The sequence below is a fragment of the Eumetopias jubatus genome, unplaced genomic scaffold, assembly GCF_037043125.1.
Source record: "Eumetopias jubatus isolate StellerSeaLion01/CBP00866 unplaced genomic scaffold, mEumJub1_p1.0 scaffold_3, whole genome shotgun sequence".
Classification (NCBI taxonomy): domain Eukaryota; kingdom Metazoa; phylum Chordata; class Mammalia; order Carnivora; family Otariidae; genus Eumetopias; species Eumetopias jubatus.
The window spans coordinates 10081388-10103437 of record NW_028274809.1 but is presented as its reverse complement, the minus strand read 5'-3'; the positions used below and the strand labels follow the sequence as shown (position 1 = coordinate 10103437).

The 22050-nt window shown below is 40.5% G+C and overlaps 2 protein-coding genes across 15 annotated transcripts in view; one reads left to right on the top strand and one right to left on the bottom strand.

Annotated features, from left to right (window-relative positions):
• Positions 1–229, bottom strand: part of TRIP12 (thyroid hormone receptor interactor 12) — a 137053-nt gene extending 136824 nt beyond the window's left edge. For 12 of the 14 annotated variants that reach the window (XM_028105255.2, XM_088021521.1, XM_028105257.2 and 9 more), the window contains exon 1: positions 102–229. The gene's annotated coding sequence lies outside the window, so the exon portion shown is untranslated. The remainder of the gene's footprint in view (positions 1–101) is intronic. The other 2 variants (XM_028105263.2, XM_028105268.2) reach the window with 1 other exon arrangement.
• A 505-nt stretch (positions 230–734) lies between these two features.
• The window catches only part of FBXO36 (F-box protein 36), an 85257-nt gene continuing 63941 nt past the window's right edge, over positions 735–22050 (top strand). Inside the window, exon 1 of the mRNA XM_028105331.2 lies at positions 735–830. Within this exon, the coding sequence (XP_027961132.1) occupies positions 735–830 (96 nt within the window). The remainder of the gene's footprint in view (positions 831–22050) is intronic.

Sequence of the window (22050 nt, the reverse complement as noted above, 5' to 3'; positions counted from 1 at the left end):
GTTCCAGCTCCTCCCCACCCCCCCCGGCCGCCCCCCCAACCCCTCGGCACAACCCCCTCCCCCAAGCCTGGCCCGGCCGCTCAGAACTGCGCCCCAATTACCTAGTTAGGCCCCAAAGTCTCCGGTCCGGACTCGGTGGCGCGGCAGTAACTTCCACTCGCTCCCCCCACCCCCCCCGGCGGCGGCGGCGGCGGCGGCTCCTCGGGTCCCTTCAATTATCAGCTGAGCCGCAGCACCACGACCGGCGTGCGCCTCCGCCCGCGCCGCCTCCCTCCCCGCCCGTTCCAACACCCTCCGGGAACTATTTTGCCCGCCGGCTCGGGCTGACGAGCTCGTCCGCGGGAAAGGCCCCGCTGCCTACTCGCGGCCCATCACATCGCCCCTCCCTCCCCCACCGCCCCGAGCGACTCTCTCCCAGCGGCCTGAGATCTCCTCCCGATCGAGGGACCAGGAAGGGGAATGTGAGGCTGTGCTTGGTATCCCTCCGCCGGGGTCACCCCCTCCCCTCCATGGTAGCAGGAACTAATTCCCTTTCGGGTCACCGGGGCCTGAGGGTTGAAATTTCACGGACCAGAGTTCCCTCTGACTCTTGGGAGAGAGGTCGATCACCCCAAGGCAGAAACCCCCTGCTAGCCCAAAAGCGGGGTTCGATTGAAACTAGGGCTTTGGCCCCATGACCCCAATCAAGCCCCGCCCCTTCCTGGTTGTCTTAGCGACGGCGGTGGCGTCCCAAGATGGCGTCGTGGCTGCCAGAGACTCTGTTCGAAATTGTAGGACAAGGCCCAGCGCCGAGCAAAGACTATTACCAGTTATTGGTCACCCGGTCCCAGGCAAGTGCGAGGCGCGGTTTACCCTCTCTAACTCCCTGCCGCCCCGGTGGAGCGCGGAACGCGAGCCGCGCTAGGCCGAGAGCGACTGTGGCCCGCCGGAAACGTCCGGTCCCACCTCCGAGCCGGGAGATTTCCCTCGTCACCTCGGCCACCTCGGCCTCCTCGGCCGGCTCCTCGGTGGCCTGCGTGTCTTTTTCCAACCCCAGCCCGGCTCGTCCCTGGCGAGCTTTCTTTGCCTTCCCACATCGCCGCCCGCTCCCTTCCTGCCACCCGGGGTTCCTACCCGCAGAGTTCTCTCCGCGCGAAGAGAAAAACAGGCGTCCCTGGCTTGCGTGCAGCCTCACCTCAGCGTGGGAAGGAGAGAAAGAAAGACTCAGCCAAGTGTCCCAAGGAGGAGTCGGCAGGGGAGGGGAGAAAGGGACGATCTCTTTTCCAGGGTAGGAGTTAATCATGGGGGGTTTTTAAAATCTCATTGTGGTCTTTATGCGTACCACGACCACATCAAAACTTCCTCATTTCTAGTAAGAATTCATTGTTGAGAGCTTTCCCCTTACCTTCTTGGAGCCCCTTCTATCCCATTGGAAGTGTGCGGGGGGTGGTACAAAAATGTTTCAGCTGCTCTGCGCGTCAGCCCCACCCATAATGACATCTGCTCCACAACAATAAGACCGAGGATTATGTTATCGCTGGAGTAAAGTAACCATCAGCCTATTTTTATGACTACTTTAGCTATTTAAGGTGGGCTTTTTGGATGATTTATTGTGTTCATGAAATGATCAAGTTGAACTGGGCCTCCACTCGGAATACGTTTTCTGATTCCTGGCTGAGCTTAAGCCTGTCACTGAGATAAAGCACCTTGTTCTTTAATAGATGGTATTTCTATAAAATGAAATTTAGAACTTTGTATATATTTGTTTTGGTGTAGATACTGAACATTGCATCAATTTTCCCGTGAGCCCTTAGGTAGGCAGAGAATGCTTTTTTTTTTCATCTTCAAAAGCATCTTTTAAAAATAATATATATTTTATTTTTTTAAACCTGAGATTTATAAATATTGCAAGTATATCAATAATAAAACATGACAGATAGCCTGTCATACTTAAATATTTAATTGAACATTTTTGGGAGGGGAGTTTTTACACATTAATTGGAATTTCTTAAACGCTAAAATTCATTTTTTGTACATTTTTAGGACCATTTTCCATTTGTCTTAAGATGTATGATCCTAACAATTTTTCACATTCTAACATTAATGATTGAAAGCAGTAACATCTTACCATATTCATACTTCGTTTTCTATTTTCATCTACCTCACCTAAGTTAAAATGTTCTAAGTTTACAGTTTTTTTCCATAATTTGTCTTTTAAAAATTTTTTTTTTTGAGGATTTCTTTTTCTTGAAGGTCCGGTATTACAAGTGTACTGTCATGTGTACTATCATGTCCTGAGCTTCAACAAATGAATACTTGTTTACCTTTTTATTTTAGTAAATTAACCATAAGAGTGCTCCTGGCATTAGTTTTCCCCAAGAATGCTTCTGTTGTTGATGTTCAGACTTTGCTCTGTGGTCTAACTTGGGCACACGCCTTCTTCTAACTACTGTGTTTTATGAAGTTCCCCCTCCCCCACCCAAGGATTCTTAAAGCTTTCTCTCCTCTTTTCTTTTTCATTTTCTTTTCTTTTTCTTTCTTTCTTTCTTCCTTTCGCAGATCAAAAACTGGCTTTCATTTCAGGCCCTATTCTTCATGTCAATTGGTTCTATATAAAATCCCTTTCAGGCTGATTCATTTTCTTTTTTAAGCAGACAGACTATATCCACTACAGTTCTCAAATCTGATTAATTCACTCTCTTTTTAAAGTAAAATTTGTTGTAAAAAATAGTAAGCCAAAAAAACAGTCTTTTCAGTCAACCGACTTGAGAATATGCTATTTTCTGACCACAAGATAATTTTTCTAAGGCTCAGCACAGGAAACCAAACATCCACTAAAAGGTGGTCTGACATAAATAAGTACTGAAAGACTAGAATTAAAATGAGTTTTATAAGATGGACTTTTTCTGGAGTGACTTTCTAAAATTTTTCCTCTTTCTTTCTTCCTTTATTTCCAAAAATCTTGTATATTATTCGAAATATGCCCCAGATTTAGATGGATCTTTCTGTCCCTCTGATTCTTTTTTATTCTTTTTCACTGCTTTTATTTTTATTGACTTTAAATTCAAATAACTAAACATTTGACATGGATATGAAGGCAGATATCTCTCTCATTAGGGTCATACCACCGTTCTTATAGCCCAGAATATAAATGTTGTACATAAATATTTTCTTTGCCTTCTTGCTTATACAGTAACATTAAATACATATTTCTATGCTTATAGAGGCATTCCCAATTAACAACTCAATGCCATGATTTTTTTTTTCCCCAAAAAGGCGCTTACAGAATATAGTTTGCGGTCAATATAGTTTCCACATTTGATCTTTATAATGATCTGAAGACTTAGAAAAATCACTGCACTGCTTTCTAAATCAAAGATTTACCCAATTATATTCACTCTAGTTTTAGTAGTATATATATTTTCTTATATTGGATTCTAATTCTTTGAAAACTACTAGATTCATAGTAAGTTAGAGCTGGAAAGAACCTTGAATATTATTTAGGCAAGGGATACTCCACACTTTGCTTCTAAGAAAATCTTAAATTGTGTTCCTAAGTGAAGATCCTTTCCTTAATTTAATCAGCAAGTTGGCATTTACTATGGAGATGCAAAATATAAGATTTCTGCCTTCAAAGAATTCATCTTTCCTTCCACAAATATGTACCAAGCAACTTTTATGTGCCAGGTACTGTCCTGGATGCTGGGGAAACATCAGTGAACCAAACAAAATCCCTCCTCTTGTAGAGCATATAATCTAGGTGAGAGAATATGGTTAGTGATTTGATTCATATAAACACTGAAATGGCTTTTTAAGAACAAAGGAAGTTCATCACCTTGTTAATGAATAGGACAGATGATTTAAAATCTGAGTCCAGGGCGCCTGGATGGCTCAGATGGTTAAGCGTCTGCCTTTGGCTCAGGTCATGATCCCAGGGTCCTGGGATCGAGCCCCACATCAGGCTCCTGGCTCAGCGGGGAGCCTGCTTCTCCCTCTCCTCTGCCTCTCTCCCTGCTCATGCTTTCTCTCTCTCTCTCTCTCTGTATCTCTGTGTCTCAAATGAATAAATAAAATCTTTAAAAAAAATAAAATAAAATAAAATAAAAAATAAAATCTGAGTCCAGAGGAAGCAAAAATCACTTTAGAGTAGGAGGCTTGGGACGGTACCATTATCAGTCTTTTACTGTTGAAATTTTGTCATCTTCATTCTCTTGAAGTGGAAGTATTGCTTAAGATGGTCACCTATGGTGACTTAAGCTTAATGTGACAAATACTGGAAAACTGCTAGAAACAGTAACTGTATGCTAAATAGATGAGAATTGGCAGATTCTTGCGCCTGTGTTAAGCAGTTGTCCGAAGAGCATCTATATGTGATAGTCACTCCAGGGAATGAAAGGAGGAAGAATGAGTGATAGATTACCTTAATTTGCCTATTTTACTTAAGTCTACTAAAAACTCCAAAAAGATACCTAAAGCTAATGTCATCTGAAAAAAAAAATTCCAAAAGCTCACTCCTCAAAAGTAAATATTTTTAACGTACGTTAGAGCTGTAGCGCTGACAGACAGAAAACACATGAGGTTCCATGCCAGCCTATGACAGGAAACTGTCCTCTCCAAAGACTTCTGAAAAAGGAATTAAAACTAGATTTAGTGGCTGATGTTTAGACTTTGCAACGAAGAATCAGGCCGGTACTGTTTCAAACTGCACAGCAATTTTAAAGATTTAAGATTCAAGCACAGCCTAATAAAAATGTTAATACACGCACCTTTGATCCTGCAAATCCATTTCTAGGATTTTAAATGCAAAAATGCTTTCACCTATGTACTAGGATATGTGAGCAAGAAGTTCACCAGAGTGAAATAATTGTAAAAATATTTTTCCATTAGTGGAAATCTGGTTAAATTGAATCATTCATACCAGAGAATGCTATACAACCTTTTAACAATATGATGGATCTCTTTAGTTAACCAGATCTTAAGCAAGAAAAGTAAGTTGCTGAGTTAAACATTACTATGATCCCGCTTGAAAAAAGGACCACCGCAATAGTTTTATTTTGTTTTAAATAAATGTTAATGAAATTTAAATAAATGTTAGAGGAAACAGTTGAAGCGCTTCACTCCAAGGGATGGAATTTTGATTGCTTTCACTTTCTGCATTACATATTTTTGAAAGATCTGAGTTTTTCTACAATGAACATTTACTTTTATAATCTGAGAAAAGCAATAAAAATTGAAAATGAAAATGTGAGTGGATAGCACATTCTCTGAGAAATTGTCCTGCTCAATACTTGAACTTGCATCTGTTCCACCGGTACCATCTCTGAGCCACCTCCCACGTTACATGATGGGCAGCATTAGTAACTGTGTCACCAGAGTCTACTGACTGGGGGAGGGAGTGGTTCTAATTCAACAAATTTAGAGGGTACAAGTGGGCTGATGGTTACTTAGGAAATTTTAATGTCTAGAAACTCCTGATTTTACGTGTTTTTGCTTTTTAGTTTTTAATGTCGGTAATAATTACTTTTGAGAAAGTAAAGGATTATCTTCTCTTGCTTTGTTGGGGGTGAGATAGTAGTAATGAACTATTAAAGAACAGAACTTCTCAAGTAAATTAAAATTATATTAACTAGACACCAGGTTGCACATTCTGGAAGGAGGATGGGGTGCAGTCAAATTGATATGATGGTATTTCTCCAGGGGACCCAGGAACTCCTAAATCATCCTCTGCTCTAGCCCCGCTCCCTGCATAAGGTCCCCAAGAGTAACATACATGGAGAAGATAAAGCAAAGGAGAATAAAACATACATTCCTTTTTTGTTTCCGGTTACTCTTTCCTTGTCGCTAAGGGAATGTCTCCCACTGATAGACTGAATATGTCTGCAGATGTCAAGCTATTTCACCCATTCAGCCACAGCCAGAATGTTGCTACACAGAGCGACTGCTGCTCCTTTTAAAGTCCAAAATTCAGTGGAATGCTTGCATTTGCTTATCTTCCTCTTCCCTGTTACTTCGATGGACTTCTCCTCCTCTTTTAGGGGGCTGGCTCTTTTGTCTCCCTAAGTCCCTCATTTTTCCCTCTGCTGTGAAATAGAGGCTTTTCCTTTCCTCACTCTTAGAACTTTCAGCCCAGCCCTGCTCGAGGCCCTCCTCACGAGTGTTTTGGTTTTCCCTCCTGCTCTTTCCGACAGTAGCACCTGCCGTGAACACCCTTCCCTGCCCTACAGGTTTGGCCAGGTGTTCATGCCTACTGCATTATCCTTCTAGTCCTCAGATCTGACACACTTCAGAAAAATGATTCCCAACCTGTGACACTCCAGGATGTACCCAATTCCAGCTGTGAAATTGCTTTGGATCAGAAATTTAAATTCCTTTTAGTTTTTCAAAGTGACATGTGCAGTTTTTGGGAGAGAGGGATAAAATAATACAAATAAGGGTTAAATTCTTAAAAATGACAATATTCAGTGCTCTACCATATTATAACCCAGTTGTCAAGTGGCTCCTAAACCCTCATTTCAAAATTACGTGACAGCCTGACAGAGCTCCAGTATCTTCTTTTCTCAGGTAAATCGTTCATTCAGCATCTGTGAGCACCTACTCAATCTGGGCAGTTAATTTGGTCTCACCCTACATTGACACATATTTGTCTCCTAATTATATGGGGCAGTAGAGCACTTAATTGGGAGTCACTGAGTCATGGATTCTTTTATTCCTCCTGCTCATCTGTAAGCTCTTGACCTGGGGCAAGGCACTTAATTTGTCTGGGCCCCAGTTGTCTCATCAACATTATAAGGTTACTACTCCAAGAGATCACAAAGGTTTATTCCATTTCTAAAATGCTATTTTGCATGTAAGTAGTGTTTCATCCCGGAAAAAGTACTAGATTTTTTTTTTTTTATAGATTTGCATTGAAGATTCTGTATTAGTAGCTATGTGACCTATATAAGTCTTTAGCTGCCTGAGGTTCCATTTCTTCATCCATAAAATGAACAATTCAACTCTTGGCTATTTCACAGATATGGTAAGAACAGATACATATAAAAAGCACTCCAGGCCAGTGTTTCTCAAAGAGGGCTTGTATGATCAAATAAGTTTGGAAAATCCTGGGTTAAACACAATCTATTTTCTTTTCTTCTCTGGAATTTGTCAGAGCCTTTAAAATCCTGCTGTCCACCATGAATCCCCCAAGAGGAGACTGTACCATGGAGCTTTTCCTATAGGCTTGTGACTGTGGAACCCTTTTATCTCTGAGCACCTCATGAGCTGAGGTTTTGGGGAATGCTAACTGGAAAATACCCAGCAGTGTGCCTGGTACAAGAGCAGCAAATACTGAAGAGTTTAAATATTTACATTGTATTGTCTTCTTCCAATGCCAAATCAGCCATATTTCACCCTTTTTTTATTTAAGATTTTATTTATTTATTTGAGAGAGAAAGAAAATGCGAGCAGGGGGAGGGGCAGAGGGAGAAGTAGGCTCCCCCCTGAGCAATGACCCCTGATGTGGGACCCGATCCCAGGATCCTGGGATCATGACCCGGGCTGAAGGCAGACACTTTACTGACTGAGCCACCCAGACACCCCTAAATTTCACCTTTTACATGAAAATGATTATAGAAACTCTTGACTCCTATTTTATTTTTATTTTTTTTTTGTTTTTACACTTAGCTTGTATTTCCACAAAAATACCTATTCGTGTTTTGATTGGGATTGCAATGAATATATAACTCCATTTATGGTGAATTAACATCTTTACACTATCAAGTTTCCAATCCAAAAATACAGTATATCCTTCTTTTTAGAAGTTTTTTTTTTTTTTTTTTAAGTATTCCTTAATTTTGGTTAGGGATTTCTTATAGAAATCTTACATATATTTTGTTAGATTTCTAGGTGTTTGATTAAAGTTATATTGCTTCTTAAAATTGTATTTTCTATTTGTAGCTACTAATAAAAACGATTTTTGCTTCTAGTAAATGTCCTTTTATTTGGTGATCTTACCAAGCCACTTACTAATTTTAATAATTCATATTTTTTTAGATTTTCTGGCACATTCATGTCCTCTGTGAATAGTGACATATTTCTTCCTTTCTAATCCTCATATCTTATTTGTCCTTGCCTTATGACATTGGCTAAGACTTCCACTAAAATGTTGAAGAAAGAAGATGACACCAGGCATTCTTGTCTTATGGGAAGGCTTTCAGTATTTTGCCATAGAGTATGATGTGTGCTGCAGGTTTTTTCACATCAAGTTTAAGGTATTTCCTTTTTTTTTTTAAAGATTTTATTTAGTTATTTGAGAGAGAGAGAATGAGAGACAGAGAGCACGAGAGGGAAGAGGGTCAGAGGGAGAAGCAGACTCCCCGCTGAGCAGGGAGCCCGATATGGGACTCGATCCCTGGACTCCAGGATCATGACCTGAGCCGAAGGCAGTCGCTTAACCAACTGAGCCACCCAGGTGCCCTAAGGTATTTCCTTTTATTCAAGGTTGCAGAAAGTTTCTATTCTGAATGGATAATGAATTTTATTTTTTAAAAAAATTAAAAAAAAAACAAAAAGGTTTAGCTATATACTAAAATTCAAGGTTGCTGTTTTTCTTTAAATTATTATTTTTTTTAAGATTTTATTTATTTATCTGAGAGAGCAAGAAAGAGAGAGAGCACATGAGAGAGGGGAGGATCAGAGGGAGAAGCAGACTCCCCGCTGAGCAGGGAGCCCGATGCGGGACTCAATCCTGGGACTCCAGGATCATGACTCGAGCCAAAGGCAGTCGCTTAACCAACTGAGTCACCCAGACACCCTAAATTATTATTGAGGTTATTATAAACTGAGCACTTCCTGGCTCCAGGACCACCACACTCAGCATTCCTTAAAGAACACCCATCATTTTCTCATGCTGTCCCTGTGAATTTGGCCCCAGTCATGTGAGTCAATTCCTGTCAGACCCCCACATCCAAATTCTCCCCCTCCTTTGAGTCTCATCTAAAATGCCTGCTTAAGGAGCAACTGGGTGGCTCATCAGTTAAGCATCTGACTCTTAATTTTCCTCCAAATCATGATCTCAGGGTTGTGAGATCGATCCCCATGTCCAGCCCTGCGCTGTGCATGGAGCCTGCTTAAGATTTTCTCTCTCTTCCTCTGCCCCTCCTTTCCCAGCCTCTCCAATAAAAATAAATAAATAAAAAATAAAATGCCCACTTAACATTTGAAATCAGTGGGGAAATGAAGAACCATTGAATAATTATTGTAACAACTGGCTATCAAAAAAGCCACAAAATAGAAAAAAATAACTAAATCCCTATCTTATACTATTAAAAATATTTTATATGGATTGAAGAAGTAAATGTTATACACACAAATATACACTAGGAAAGTACCATAAGAAAATGAGGGAGAATATTATTTGAGCCTGGAAGTAGAGTCTACACAAAACTCAAATCTGGAAGCCATAAAGGAAAAGAATGGCAGATCAAGTACATTTAAAATAAAGTTTTGGGATGCCCGAGTGGCTCAGTCAGTTAAGCGTCTGCCTTTGGCTCAGGTCATGATCCCAGACTTCTGGGATCAAGTCCCACTTCGGGCTCCTTGCTCACCAGGGAGCCTGCTTCTCCCTCTGCCTGCCACTCCCCCTGCTTGTGCACTCTCTCTCTCTGACAAATAAATAAGTAGAATCTTTTTTTTTAAAGATTTTATTTATTTATTCATGAGAGACAGAGAGAGAGAGAGAGAGAGAAAGAGAAGCAGAGGGAGAAGCAGGCTCCCAAGGAGCAGGGAGCCCGATGCAGGACTTGATCCCAGAACCCTGGGATCATGACCTGAGCCGAAGGCAGATGCTTAACCATCTGAGCCACCCAGGCGCCCAAGTAAAATCTTTTTTTAAAAATAAAGTTTTGTGGGTGCCTGGTTGGCTTACTCAGTAGAGCATGTGACTCTTGATCTTGGGGTTGTAAGTTTGAGCTCCCATGTTGGGTATAGAGATTACTTAAGCATAAAATCTTTAAAAACTAAATAAATAAAAAATAAAGTTTGTTTCATGAATGATACTTAAAATTAATAAATTTCCTGGGAGAAAATGTTGGCTAATATTTTGCAGGCAAAGAGATAATATACTCAGTACCTAAAGATTATTAATTGTATAAATTTGACAAAATTCAACTTTCATTTATGATAAAAATTCTCAGCAAAGCAATATAGAGGAAACATACCTCAACATAATAAAGTCCACATGCTGTATTACAAGCCCGCAGTTAACATATACTCAGTGGTAATAACTGAAAGTTTTTCTTCTAAAATCACAAATGAGACAAGGATGCCCACTCACTAGTTTTATTCAACATAGTATTGAAAATCCTAGCCAGAGCAATTAGGCAAGAAAAAGAAATAAAAAGTATCCAAATTGTAAAGGAACAAGTGAAACTATCACTATTTGCAAGCGACATTTTCTAGAAAACTCTAAAGATTCCATCAGAAAACTGTTAGAACTAGTAAAAAGAATTCAGAAAATTCACAGGATACAAAAATCAATACACAAAAACCCATTGCATTTCTGTACACTGATAATGAACTATCAGAAAAAGAAATTAAGAAAACAATTCCATTTATAATTACATCAGAAAGATTTAAAGTACCAATAAATAAATTTAACCAAGGAGGTGAAAGGCCTGTACATTGAAAACTACAAGACATTAGTGAAAGAAATTGAAGAAGACACAAATAAATGGAAAGATATTCCATATTCATGGATTGGAAGAATTAATACTCTTAAAATATACATATTACCCAAAGCAATATACATATTCAGTGCAATCCCTATCGAAATTCTAATGGGATTTTTTGCAGAAATAGAACAAACAGTCCTAAAATTTGTATGAATTCATAAAAGACCTTGAATAGCCAAACCAATCTTGATTTAGAAAAACAAAGCTGGAAGTGTCATGCTCCCTGATTTCAAACTGTATTGCAAAGCTATAGTAACTAAAACAGTGTGGTATTGGCACAAAAATAGGCAGATCAATGGATCAGAATAGAGAGCCCAGAAATAAACCCACACATGTATGGTCATTTAATTTATGACAAAGGAGACAAGAGTATACACTGGGGAAAGGACAGTTTCTTCAATAAATGATGTTAGGAAAACTACTCACCTGCAAAAGAAAGAAAATAGACCACTCTCTTATACCATACACAAACTCAAAATGGACTAAAGACAAATGTAAGACCTGAAACCATAAAAGTCCTGAGAGAAAACAGAGGCAGTAAGCTTCTTGACATAAGTCTTGGTGATAATTTTTTTCAATCTGACACCCAAAGCAAAAGCAAAAATGTAAACAAGTGGGACTACATCAAACTTAAAAGCTTCAACGTAGCAAAGGAAGCCATCAACAAAATGAAAGAGAAACGTATTGAATGAGAGAAGACATTTGCAAATGATATATCTGATAAGGGACTAATATCCACAATATATAAAGAACTCATACAACTCAATAGCAAAAAACAAAAACAAATCTAATTTTTCAATGGGCAGAAGATATGGACAGACATTTTTCCAAGGAAGACATACCAGTGGCCAAAAGGTACACAAAAAATGCTCTACATTTAATCATCAGGGAAATACAAATCAAAACAACAATGAAATACTGCCTCATACCTGTCTGAATGGAAAGACAAATAAGTGTTGCTGAGGATGTGGAGAAAAGGAAGCGCTTGTGTGCTGTTGGTGAGAAACAGTATGGAGATTCTTCAAAAAATTAGAAATAGAACTACCATATGATCTAGCAATTTGACTTCTGGGTATTTATCCAAGGAAAAGAAAAATACTAATTCAAAAGACATATGCACCTCATGTTCATTGCAGCATTATTTATAATAGCCAAGATATGGAAACAACTTAAGTGTCCACCATTGGACAAATGGACAAAGATGTTGTAGTACACACACACATGCACACACACACGTACACACACACAAACCCCAGAATATTATTCAGCCATAAAAAAGAAATCTTGCTACTTGCAACAACATAGATGGACCCAGAGGGTATTATGCTAAATGAAATAAGGCAGACAGAGAAAGACAAATACCATATGATCTCTCTTATATGTGAAATTTAATATATATATATTACATATATATATATATATATATATATATATATATATATATATATACACACACACACCAAGCTCACAGATAGAACAGATTGGTAGTTGCCAGAGGCAGGGGGTTGGGATTGGGAGAAATAGGTGGGTTTTTTTTTTTAGTTTAAATAAATCGATTTTTTTTTAAGTAAATAACTATGCTAGTATTCTAACATCTACATAATATTTAGAATTTCTAGGGGCACCCAGGTGGCTCAGTCGGTTGGGCATCTGCCTTTTCAGCTCAGGTCATGATATCAGGGTCCTGAGATTGAGTCCCGTGTCAGGCTCCTCCCTAGCAGGGGAGTCTGCTTCTCCCTGTGCTCATCTCCCCAACTCATGCTCTCTCTCTCAAAAATAAAATCTTAAAAATATATGTTTAGAAGTTCTAAATGGCTTATAGAATTATTTAGGGATTTGGAGAGATTGGTTGACAGTCTTCACTTTCAAAAATCTTCACTGGGGGGGCGCCTGGGTGGCTCAGTTAAGCATCTGTCTTTGGCTCAGGTCATGATCCCAGGGTCCTGGGATGGAACCCCGTGTCAGGCTCCCTGCTCAGTGGGGAGTGTTTCTCCTCCCTCTGCCCCTCCCCCTGGCTGTGCTCTCTCTCCCTCTCTTTCTCAAATAAATAAAATCTTTAAAAAGAAAAATCTTCACTGTGGGGTTAAGGTATGATTTAGCATTGAAATAGACCTGATTACTTCAGTAAAAAATCAGTTTGTTGTTGTTTTCTGTTTTGGTCTCAATGAACAGTTATTCACCTAAGAACCATCTTAAAATCCACAGTCAATCAAATAGAATTTGCTTGATCCCTCTAAAGCCACCTCTTAATAACAAACCTAATCACTATAGTAATATTCAACATTATTGAGTGCTTGTAACAGGTGAGGCATTTAATCCTTGCAACAAGCTTATAAAATGGGTACCATTGTTATATACATGAGAAACTGGGATTTAGAGAGTTTAAGTAAATTGCCTGGGATCTGTACATTATGGTTAAGCAGAGAATAACCTTTGGCCGGCCTTACTTACTCTATCTGGGCTTTTTCCAAACGCTACCGCTATATCTCTGCTTTGTTTCCATTTTAAAAAAAGAAAAAAAAATTCAATGAAAACAATGAATGACTCAGAATGATTCAGAGATTAATATGCAATAAATTACTCTTGAAGTACTTTCTCTTCAAGTTGCCACCTTAAAAAAAAAAAAAATCACATCCTTGACCCTACATCCCTTTCTGCTCTTACTCTTTTCCTTCACAAAGTACTCACTGCTTCCATGGCCCTTTCTCTCACTCATTCCTTAAGATAACTCTTACCTCCCTCTTACTCCTGTTATGTTACTTAATAACTCTATAATTGCCAAATCTAAAGGATATCTTTCGACTGTAGCATACTTGACATTTCATGCTGTTGATCAGCCTTTTCTTGAAATGCTTCCCTTCTTTATAGCCCATGGATTCTTATTTCCAGGTTCTTCTGGGTTTATGGCAACTCAATGCTGCTTTCCTAAAAAGATTAGGACACAGATATGTGCAGACGGAAGACCATGTAAAGACACAGAGAAAAGGTAGCCATTTACAAGCCATGGAGAAAGGATTCAGAAGAAGCCAACCTGCCAGCACCTTGACTTCTATGTTACAGAACTATGAGAAAATAGATTTATGTTTAAGCCATCCAGTCTGTGGTACTGTGTTAGAACAACTCTAGCAGAATAATACAATTTCTAAAGTTAAAGGATGACCTGAATTAAAGCTTTAAAAAAAAAAAAACTTGGACAGATACGTGAATACTCATGAAGAGAAAAGCCTTGTCAGACTCATTCTTTATGACCTTGAAAGGGGGATTTGGGAGACTTGATGCAGTCTATTTTGATTTTTAACATGTTTAAAATTATATTCTATAGAAAACACTCACCCATGTATTAGGGAATCAGGTTACAACCATCCTATAAAGGCTCACTGGACAGAGGACCAAACTCAGAGCATGGTTATGAAAATACATGCTAACTTGGGAGAATGGGGTTTGAGGACAAAGTGGCCAGTAATCTAGGGAAAAAAAAGAAGAAACATAGCCATTAAATTTGTTTTAAAACCCATTTGCTAAAATGGTGTCGATTTTAGGGAATAGGATTGGCATTATTAATGTAGAATCCTTACTAATGTGGACAAATGGTAAGAAAGTCACAGAATTTTGATTAAGAGTGTCAGGTACTTGGGGCAGAGCAATAATTACTAAAAGGGAGTCTTTCTCTGTAATCTTCCTCAGTCTGGCTGATAGGTATTTTAGGAGTGATTATCAAGCAATGAAACAAGAATATAGCCTTGCAAGGAGTGGAGGCACCATAATGGGAGACAGGAATAGAAGTACAGACATCAGGAACCATAAGGTCATCTTCCAGTTATGCCTACAACTAGCCAGTCCCTGGGCCCCATTTTTAAGCTCTAGATTCTAGACCAAAGAATGTAGAGTTTAGTGATGCCTGGGTGGCTCAGTTGGTTACGCGTCTGCCTTTGGCTCAGGGTCCTGATCCTGGGGTCTTGGGATCAAGTCTCACATTGGGCTCCTTGCTCGGCAGGGGGCCTGTTTCTCCCTCTGCCTGCCACTGCCCTTGCTTATGCTTGCTCGCTTGCTCTCTCCCTGACAAATAAATAGAATACTAAAAAAAGAAAAAAAGAATGTAGAGTTTAGGGGCAGCTGGGTGGCTCAGTCAGTTAAGGGTGTACCACCTTCAATTCAGGTCTTGATCTCAGGGTCCTGGGATTGAGCCCCACATCGGGCTCCCTGCTCAGCAGGGAGCCTGCTTCTCCCTCTCCCTTTGCCTGCAGCTCCCCTGCTTGTGCTCTCTCTCTGTCAAATAAATAAAATCTTAAAAAAATAATAATGTAGAGTTTAGTAATAAAGAGAAAAATAATTAGGAAATAAGATCTATGAGTATAGGTTAAATAATTATGATTATTTAATTAAATAAGGGAGGCTTGGGTTATTTAATACTTTTTTTTTTAAGAATGATTTCACCATAATTGATGATAATCAGCTAGTCTCCATTTACACAGCAGGGATCAAAACAAGAGGAAATGAGTGCCCACTGCAGTGTGTGGGATTTAGGTTTAAACACAACGGGATGAAGGACTACAAAAGGTTATGGAATTTCCTACTTGGGAGATCTTTTTGAAATAGTCTTGCAAGTGTCAGGTCGCCTGGGTGCCTCAGTCGGTGAAGCATCTGCCTTCAGCTCAGGTCATGATCTCAGGGTCCTGGGATCAAGCCTTGCATCGGGCTCCCTGCTCAGTGGGGAGCCTGCTTCTCCCTCTCCCTCTGCTCCTCCCACCCACTCGTGCTCTCTCGCTCTCGCTCTCGGTCTCCCTCAAATAAATAAGATCTTTAAAAAACAATAGTTTGCAAGTGTCAAGGCAAATTAGTAAGATAAATAGCCTCATGGAAAAATGGGCAAAGAACATGAAGAAAGAGTTACCTAACGGGATGCCTGCGTGGCTCAGTTGGTTAAGCATCCGACTTGATTTCAGCTCATGTCATGATCTCAGGGTTGTGAGATCCAGGCCCAGGTCAGACTGCAAGCTGGACATGAAGTCTGCTTAAGATTCTCTCCTCTCCCTCTGTGCCTCCCAACCACCCCCCGCCTTGTGCACGGTCTCTCTGTCTAAAAAATAAATTAATAAAAAGATGAAAAGATGCTTACTCTTACTAGTGATCAAGGAAATACAATTGAAAACCACAGATAGAAATTTTTCTACTGGCAAAAAATTGAAACTATCCAGATCGGCAAGGCTCTGAAAAGGCTTCTTTCAGTGTTTGCTGCACACCTAGTCCTGGACCATGCCAACAATGCAAAGATGAGTTCCCCTTCCTCAGGAAGTGTGCAGTCTAATGGGGAGACAGACAGACAGACTATAGCAAGGTCACATACAGCAGAGATCCAAGCTGTCTGGTTAGAGCATTGGAGGGAATTGAGCTGGCAGCATGTCAGGGAAGATTCACAAAGACTAGAACAGAACAGAAAACAGAGACCAAAACAGAAAAACTAGGGGCAGTCCTTTGGGCCTAAGGTACGTGAGGGCAGAGCTCATTCCAGGGGCAAGTCCTAAGTATTGTACAATTGCAAAATGTGAAGCTGGGTGCTGGGCCCACTGAGGAGCAGCCAGGGAACAGATCAGGAAGTCCCTGGTAAATCAAGCATGAAGACTTGATACAGCCAGGGGTGCCTGGCTGGCTCAGTTGGTAGAGCATACGACTCTTGATCTGGGGGTCATGAGTTCAGGTCCCACAGAGTTTGCTTTAAAAAATAAAATATTAAAAAAAAGAAGAAGAAAGAAAAAAGACTCAATAGAACCAGTCAGTGGTTTTCACATACCCTTTGGTTTTGCAAATAAATGTACCTCTGAGGTTCTGCAGGTGTTTTATTCAAATATCCTTTTTCGGAATATTTTTCACTAACTTAAAGCTTGTTATGCAAAAGAAATACGTACACCCTTAGATGTTTTATGTACCAGATATTAAAGCCTTAACTTGTGCTCCCATAATCTGGATGAACTAGATCTAGAAGATCTCCAGGCAGATGCAGGAGAGCATCTGTCATCACTGTGAACACAGGAGAATTTCTTACAAATGTGTCATTGTTTCAGAAGGCTGAGCTCTGACCAACCCACTTTGGGTTCGTGCCTGTACAAGGCAGGTATAATCAGAGCGGAGAGGGAGCCTGAGAATTAGGAGAAGCTCAGACATACCAGCTCAGCACAGAATCTTGGAACTGAGAGTTTACAAAAACACACTGACCACCTTCTGATAAAAACATTGAGCTAAGGGGAGTTTTAACATATAGTGAGTAATTTTCAATGCTTTTTGTCTAAATGTGGGATCTGTGAGAAGGAGACAAGAATTTGGTAGATACTGTTAATGATTCAACCGTGAAACAGAAGTCTTACTACTCACATTCATGGATCTTCGAGATCCTCTGAACTGAAGAGTATCCTAAAAACTGCAACATGAATTTTTAAAATTTTTATTTCAATTCATTTATTCAACAAATGTTTGAGTGCTTTCTGTGTATCAGACACTAGCGGTTGCTGTGCCAAGCACTAGGGTTACAGTGGGGAGCAGAACTTCATGTTCTCTGCCCTCGCCGAGTGAGATGCTGATCACATAAACACATAAGCCAAACTAAGATGGGAACCAAAGAAGATGTCAACCATGGGGAGTGTGGTCAAGGAGAGACACCCAAGTGCTCAAGGGTGTGGCCTGATCAGGGAGGTCAGGGAAGGCTCTCCAGAGAAAGTGAAGCTTGATCTGCCACCTGGAAGGCTGGGTGAATGGAAAGAAGGCCAGGGCAGCTCGAATGCAGAGAACACAATGGTGAAGCCATGGAGGTTTCCTAGAATGTCAGGAGCAGTGTCCTGATCCTGAGAGAACTAGACGCCACGGGTTTTTTTAAGAGGCTGAAGGGGCTGGCATACCACATTCCAATGATTATGAGACACACTTTTTTTAACATCTTAGTATCTCCCAAATCAACATTTAATTAGCATTTTTTTCTTTTTGGACTATACATAAAATAATGATGCAACTTACAATCGATGGCATTTTAATGAGTTGATGAAATATGTTAATTGGGTTTGCATTTCTTTTTTTTTAAAGATACTATTTATTTATTTGACAGAGACACAGCGAGAGAGGGAACACAAGCAGGGAGAATGGGAGAGTGGGAGAGGGAGAAGCAGGCTTCCCACGGAGGAGGGAGCCCGATGTGGGGCTCGATCCCAGGACCCTGGGATCATGACCCGAGCTGAAGGCAGACGCTTAACGACTAAGCCACCCAGGCGCCCCTTGGGTTTGTATTTTTAAAAGATCAGTAGGATATAATGTGGAGAACAGATTTATGATGTCTGCATGGATTAGGGTTTTCTTTTTATTTTATCACCAAATGCTGAAATTAACTGACTACTGGTGCTGAGTAACACTAATATTCATCTTCATCTGTGTTTCACTGCCTAATTTCAAAGTGCTGTTTTTATGAGAATAGTTTCTTTGTTCTTGTTAACTTCATAATACTATTAATCTAAACTTTAAAAAATCTTCATAAAGTACCCTTTTTGTTTATTTGATAAACATAAATTGATATAAATCACGTAAGTCGATATAAATAACGTCTGTACAGAGTTTCCCTTAACAAAAGGGTTCTGCTATGAAAAGTCTGTTCTAGGTAATAGGAATGCAGCGAGGCTTCTTGCCGAGGAGAATGGCATGAATGCAGCTGTATGGATGACACAAGGGAGAGGGAGGAAGGTTCTGTGAGAATGGGAGAAGGGAGATGGGCACTCAGACTCTTGAAATGGTCTCATTTTCTTATCCAAAAAAAAAAGAGAGAGAGAGAGAGATAATACTTCCTACTGCATAGGAATGTTTTAAGGATTTTATGTATACAAATTATTGACACAATTCCCTTCCTACGTTACATTATGATTCTGGCACATTTCCTTTAGTTCCAAGATGAGTTTTTCTCTTCTCTAAAACTATTAAAATGTCTCTTTGCCATTTGTTTTTTTAAAGGGAGAGGTTGGCATTCCACAGGAAAAAGTTATTTACACATTCATATCCTTTTATGCCAAACTGCATTTCAGTGGCTGCCTCTAGCTTCTCCATTACTCTCTTCGACATGGTCATGACTTCCTGCAGTTACTCAAGGTTCTACCCTCCTTGAAGATGGCAGCCATCTTGGCCTTTATGAAGGCTCCACATAAGACACTATCGGAGCTAAGAGTTTGATGCATTCTTAGTGCTTTTGTATTTTGTCTACTGGATAGATTTATTTTTTCCAATTAATAGACTTTAAGCAGTGACTTTTAAAATATATGTTTATGAAGTAAATAAAAATTATTCCTTGTTGTTACCTTTGAATACCGATTCTCTTTTTACCTTTTTTCTTTTCTGGAAGGAGGTTACTAACACCAAGACCACTTATTAATAGCATAACTAAGAACATTTGATGAATACAGAAAGACACAGTAAAAACATCTTTATCATAGTACTTGCTGCAGTGTCATATATCTTTTGAGTAAGGATTGTACTTCTGGTAGTAAGTCTGCTATAAGGGTTAGATGTCTCCCTGATTTGTGGAGAAATTGATTGTGCAACCAAGTAGGTATGTGTTAGGGTTGAATTGTGTCCTCCCCAAAAAAGATGTTGAAGTCCTAACCCCCATTACCTCAGATAGTGACCTTATTTAGAAATAGGATTGTTGCAGATATTATTAGTTAAGATGAGGTCATACTGGAGTAGGGTAGACACTACTCCAGTACAACCGATGTCTATAAGAAGACAACCATGTGATGACCAAAGATTGTGAGCAAACCACAGGAGCTAGAAGAGAAGAGGCAAGGCAGGGTGCAGAGGGAGCATGGCTCTGCCAACACTGTGATTTCAGACTTCCGCCTCCAGAACCTTGAGGCAATAAATTTCTATTGTTTTAAGCCACTCAGTTTGTGGAACTTTGTTAAAACAATACTAGGAAACTAATGCAATATGTGAGGACATCTGTTGCCCACCTACTTGATTCACCTGAATATGTCAGGGGAAAACACAGTTGTCTGGATATGTCAGTCATTACATACCTTGTCTCAACCCCATCTGAGATAAGTCACCATCTGTAATATACAGTCCCCCAGTCCCTCCCCTTGCCAGTTAATTGGACCAAGATGGACACCTGTCTTTAGGCCAGTGAATCCATTGGCAGACCAGCAATTGTATGACTTGTAGGGCCTGGTGTGAAAAGGTGATCCTTCATTTGAAAATTTGGACAAGAAGGGATATAGCCAATTAGCTGCAGGGAACTAAAATGGAAAAGTAAAAAGGAAGTTTAAGGTGGCCATTCTGAACCATATGAAAGCTACTGGACAAGAGAAGCAGAAAAAACACCACAAGAAGGGACATGGCCATGGGTGGCTGTGGTGGCACAGAGGAGGGGGAACTTGGATTTGGGGATGTGGCTGAGATGGCAAGTCGCCTCTCTATGACCATTGTCATTGTGCTTAAAGCTGCCTAGCCGAAAGATTGCATGTCCTACCTCCCTGGTAGCCAGGTATGACCTTGAAGCTAAGTATTCAAGACTTCCAGGACATTTCCATAAGGGTGAGGTGGGGGTGAGGGGCTTCTCCAACTGGCTGCTTAGAAATAAACCTTGGGGGCAAAGAAGGGGTAGAAAGGATAATGGGAGACAACTTACCCGCCCCCTTCCCCCCATATCCTGGCCTAGCACAGAGCACAGGAAGTAGTGCTCTCTGCCTCTCCCCCGTATACCACATTCTGTCCCTTTATCTCTTTTCCTTCTTGTTTGTCTTTACCTTTCCTGAATTAAATGTTGGTGAAGTCCTTGGGATTCTTCATCCCACTTACTTAATCTAGTGGGTCCTCATCTTGAGGCAATACCTGGAGTTAGTGATAGTAGGAATTCTTGGCAGCTCAGCTATGCTACAGAGACATGAGGATGTTGCAGGTCCCACAGGCCTCAGGACTAGCCTGGTTTCACTCAGCAAAGCTCATTGGGGCTTACTTGCTGCCCTACCACGGGACTCAGCCCCTCCATTTCCCTCCCTGTCTCTGGTCTCTGTTTCCTGCTTATGCTGCCCCTACCCACTACTCAGTTCTGGACCTAGTTCCCTTTTCTCCAGAGAGAGGATCTCGTGTTTTTATTCAGCCACTTGTCCCTGTTGGGGAGTTTTTCCCAACAGGCCTCCTCCTTGGCCACAGTCAAGCCTCTATATTGCCTATCCTTGGGTCATGTGTGAAGAGCTGATTTTTTTGCCACCAGTATCTGTCTCCCTTCTTGTGGTAATAGTGCCCTGATTTTCCTTGAAGAAATCACCCCTACCTTGTGTTCATGGTATATGGTCCAAATAGATGAACCCGACCTCGAGTGGTGATGATTATTGGAAAATGGGCTGACAACCCAGCTGAAGCCAATTTGATGTTAAAGCTGTTGAGAAAGGAGCATTCCCTTTACCCCTAGACTCGAAGCTGAAGTGATATGAGCCTAGAGCTATAAGCAGCCATCTTATCCTCACCAAGGAACTGCTAGCTTATCACCACCAGGGACAACCTGCCTGCAAATGCAGCCAACACAGAGGAAGAAGCCAAGAGGTGAAGAGAGAGCGGGTCTTTGTGGCCTCCTTTGCAGCTTCTGGAGCCAGCAGGCCTACGGCTGTGTAAGCCAATCGCCTTCTCTTTTTCTCGCAAACCAGGGTGACAGGGTTTTCCATCACCTAAAACTGAAAACATCCTCACTGGTCCGGGTCAGATGGTCACCCTGGTCCAATCTGCCGTAGTTGGGGTAGCAACCAGATGTCACCTGCAGAACAAAGTGTGCTCAAGGAATTTCAGCCCAGAGATGTGAGTGAGACAGGCAGTGTGATGCTCAGCTTCTCCAAATATAAATAAGAAGGGTATGCAAGGCAAGGTTAAAAGTTTTGTGTTCTTAAATTATGATGGCTGTCGTTTTAAGACAAAAAAACAACATAAAACAGTAGCCTCGAAAAGCACTTAAGTATGTGAAGCATTCAGGAGCCTTGGCCCATTGGCAGCTTTGCCGGCACACCGTGGCTGTGTACTTGAACCTAGACAGACTGCTGTTGTGGACATCTCCCAAGATCTTTTCATGAAAACTGCATGAGGTTGTGTGTGCTGAATAAAGGGGCTGCCACAGAGTAGTATGTGTTTGCTGAATTAAATACTTCCCACCTTTCTTGAACAAGACCTCTCCCTCATTCTCCACACCTAAAAACCAGCTATGTTTGAGGAATCAAACAAAATAAAAACTAAAAGCTGGCAAACAAAAGAGATGTTTGTGTAGATGTTCTAGGCAAATCCACATTAAAACATTTGCATTTATTTAAAAATTCCATTTATTACTTTCCAGGATTTTTTTTATTTCTGTTTT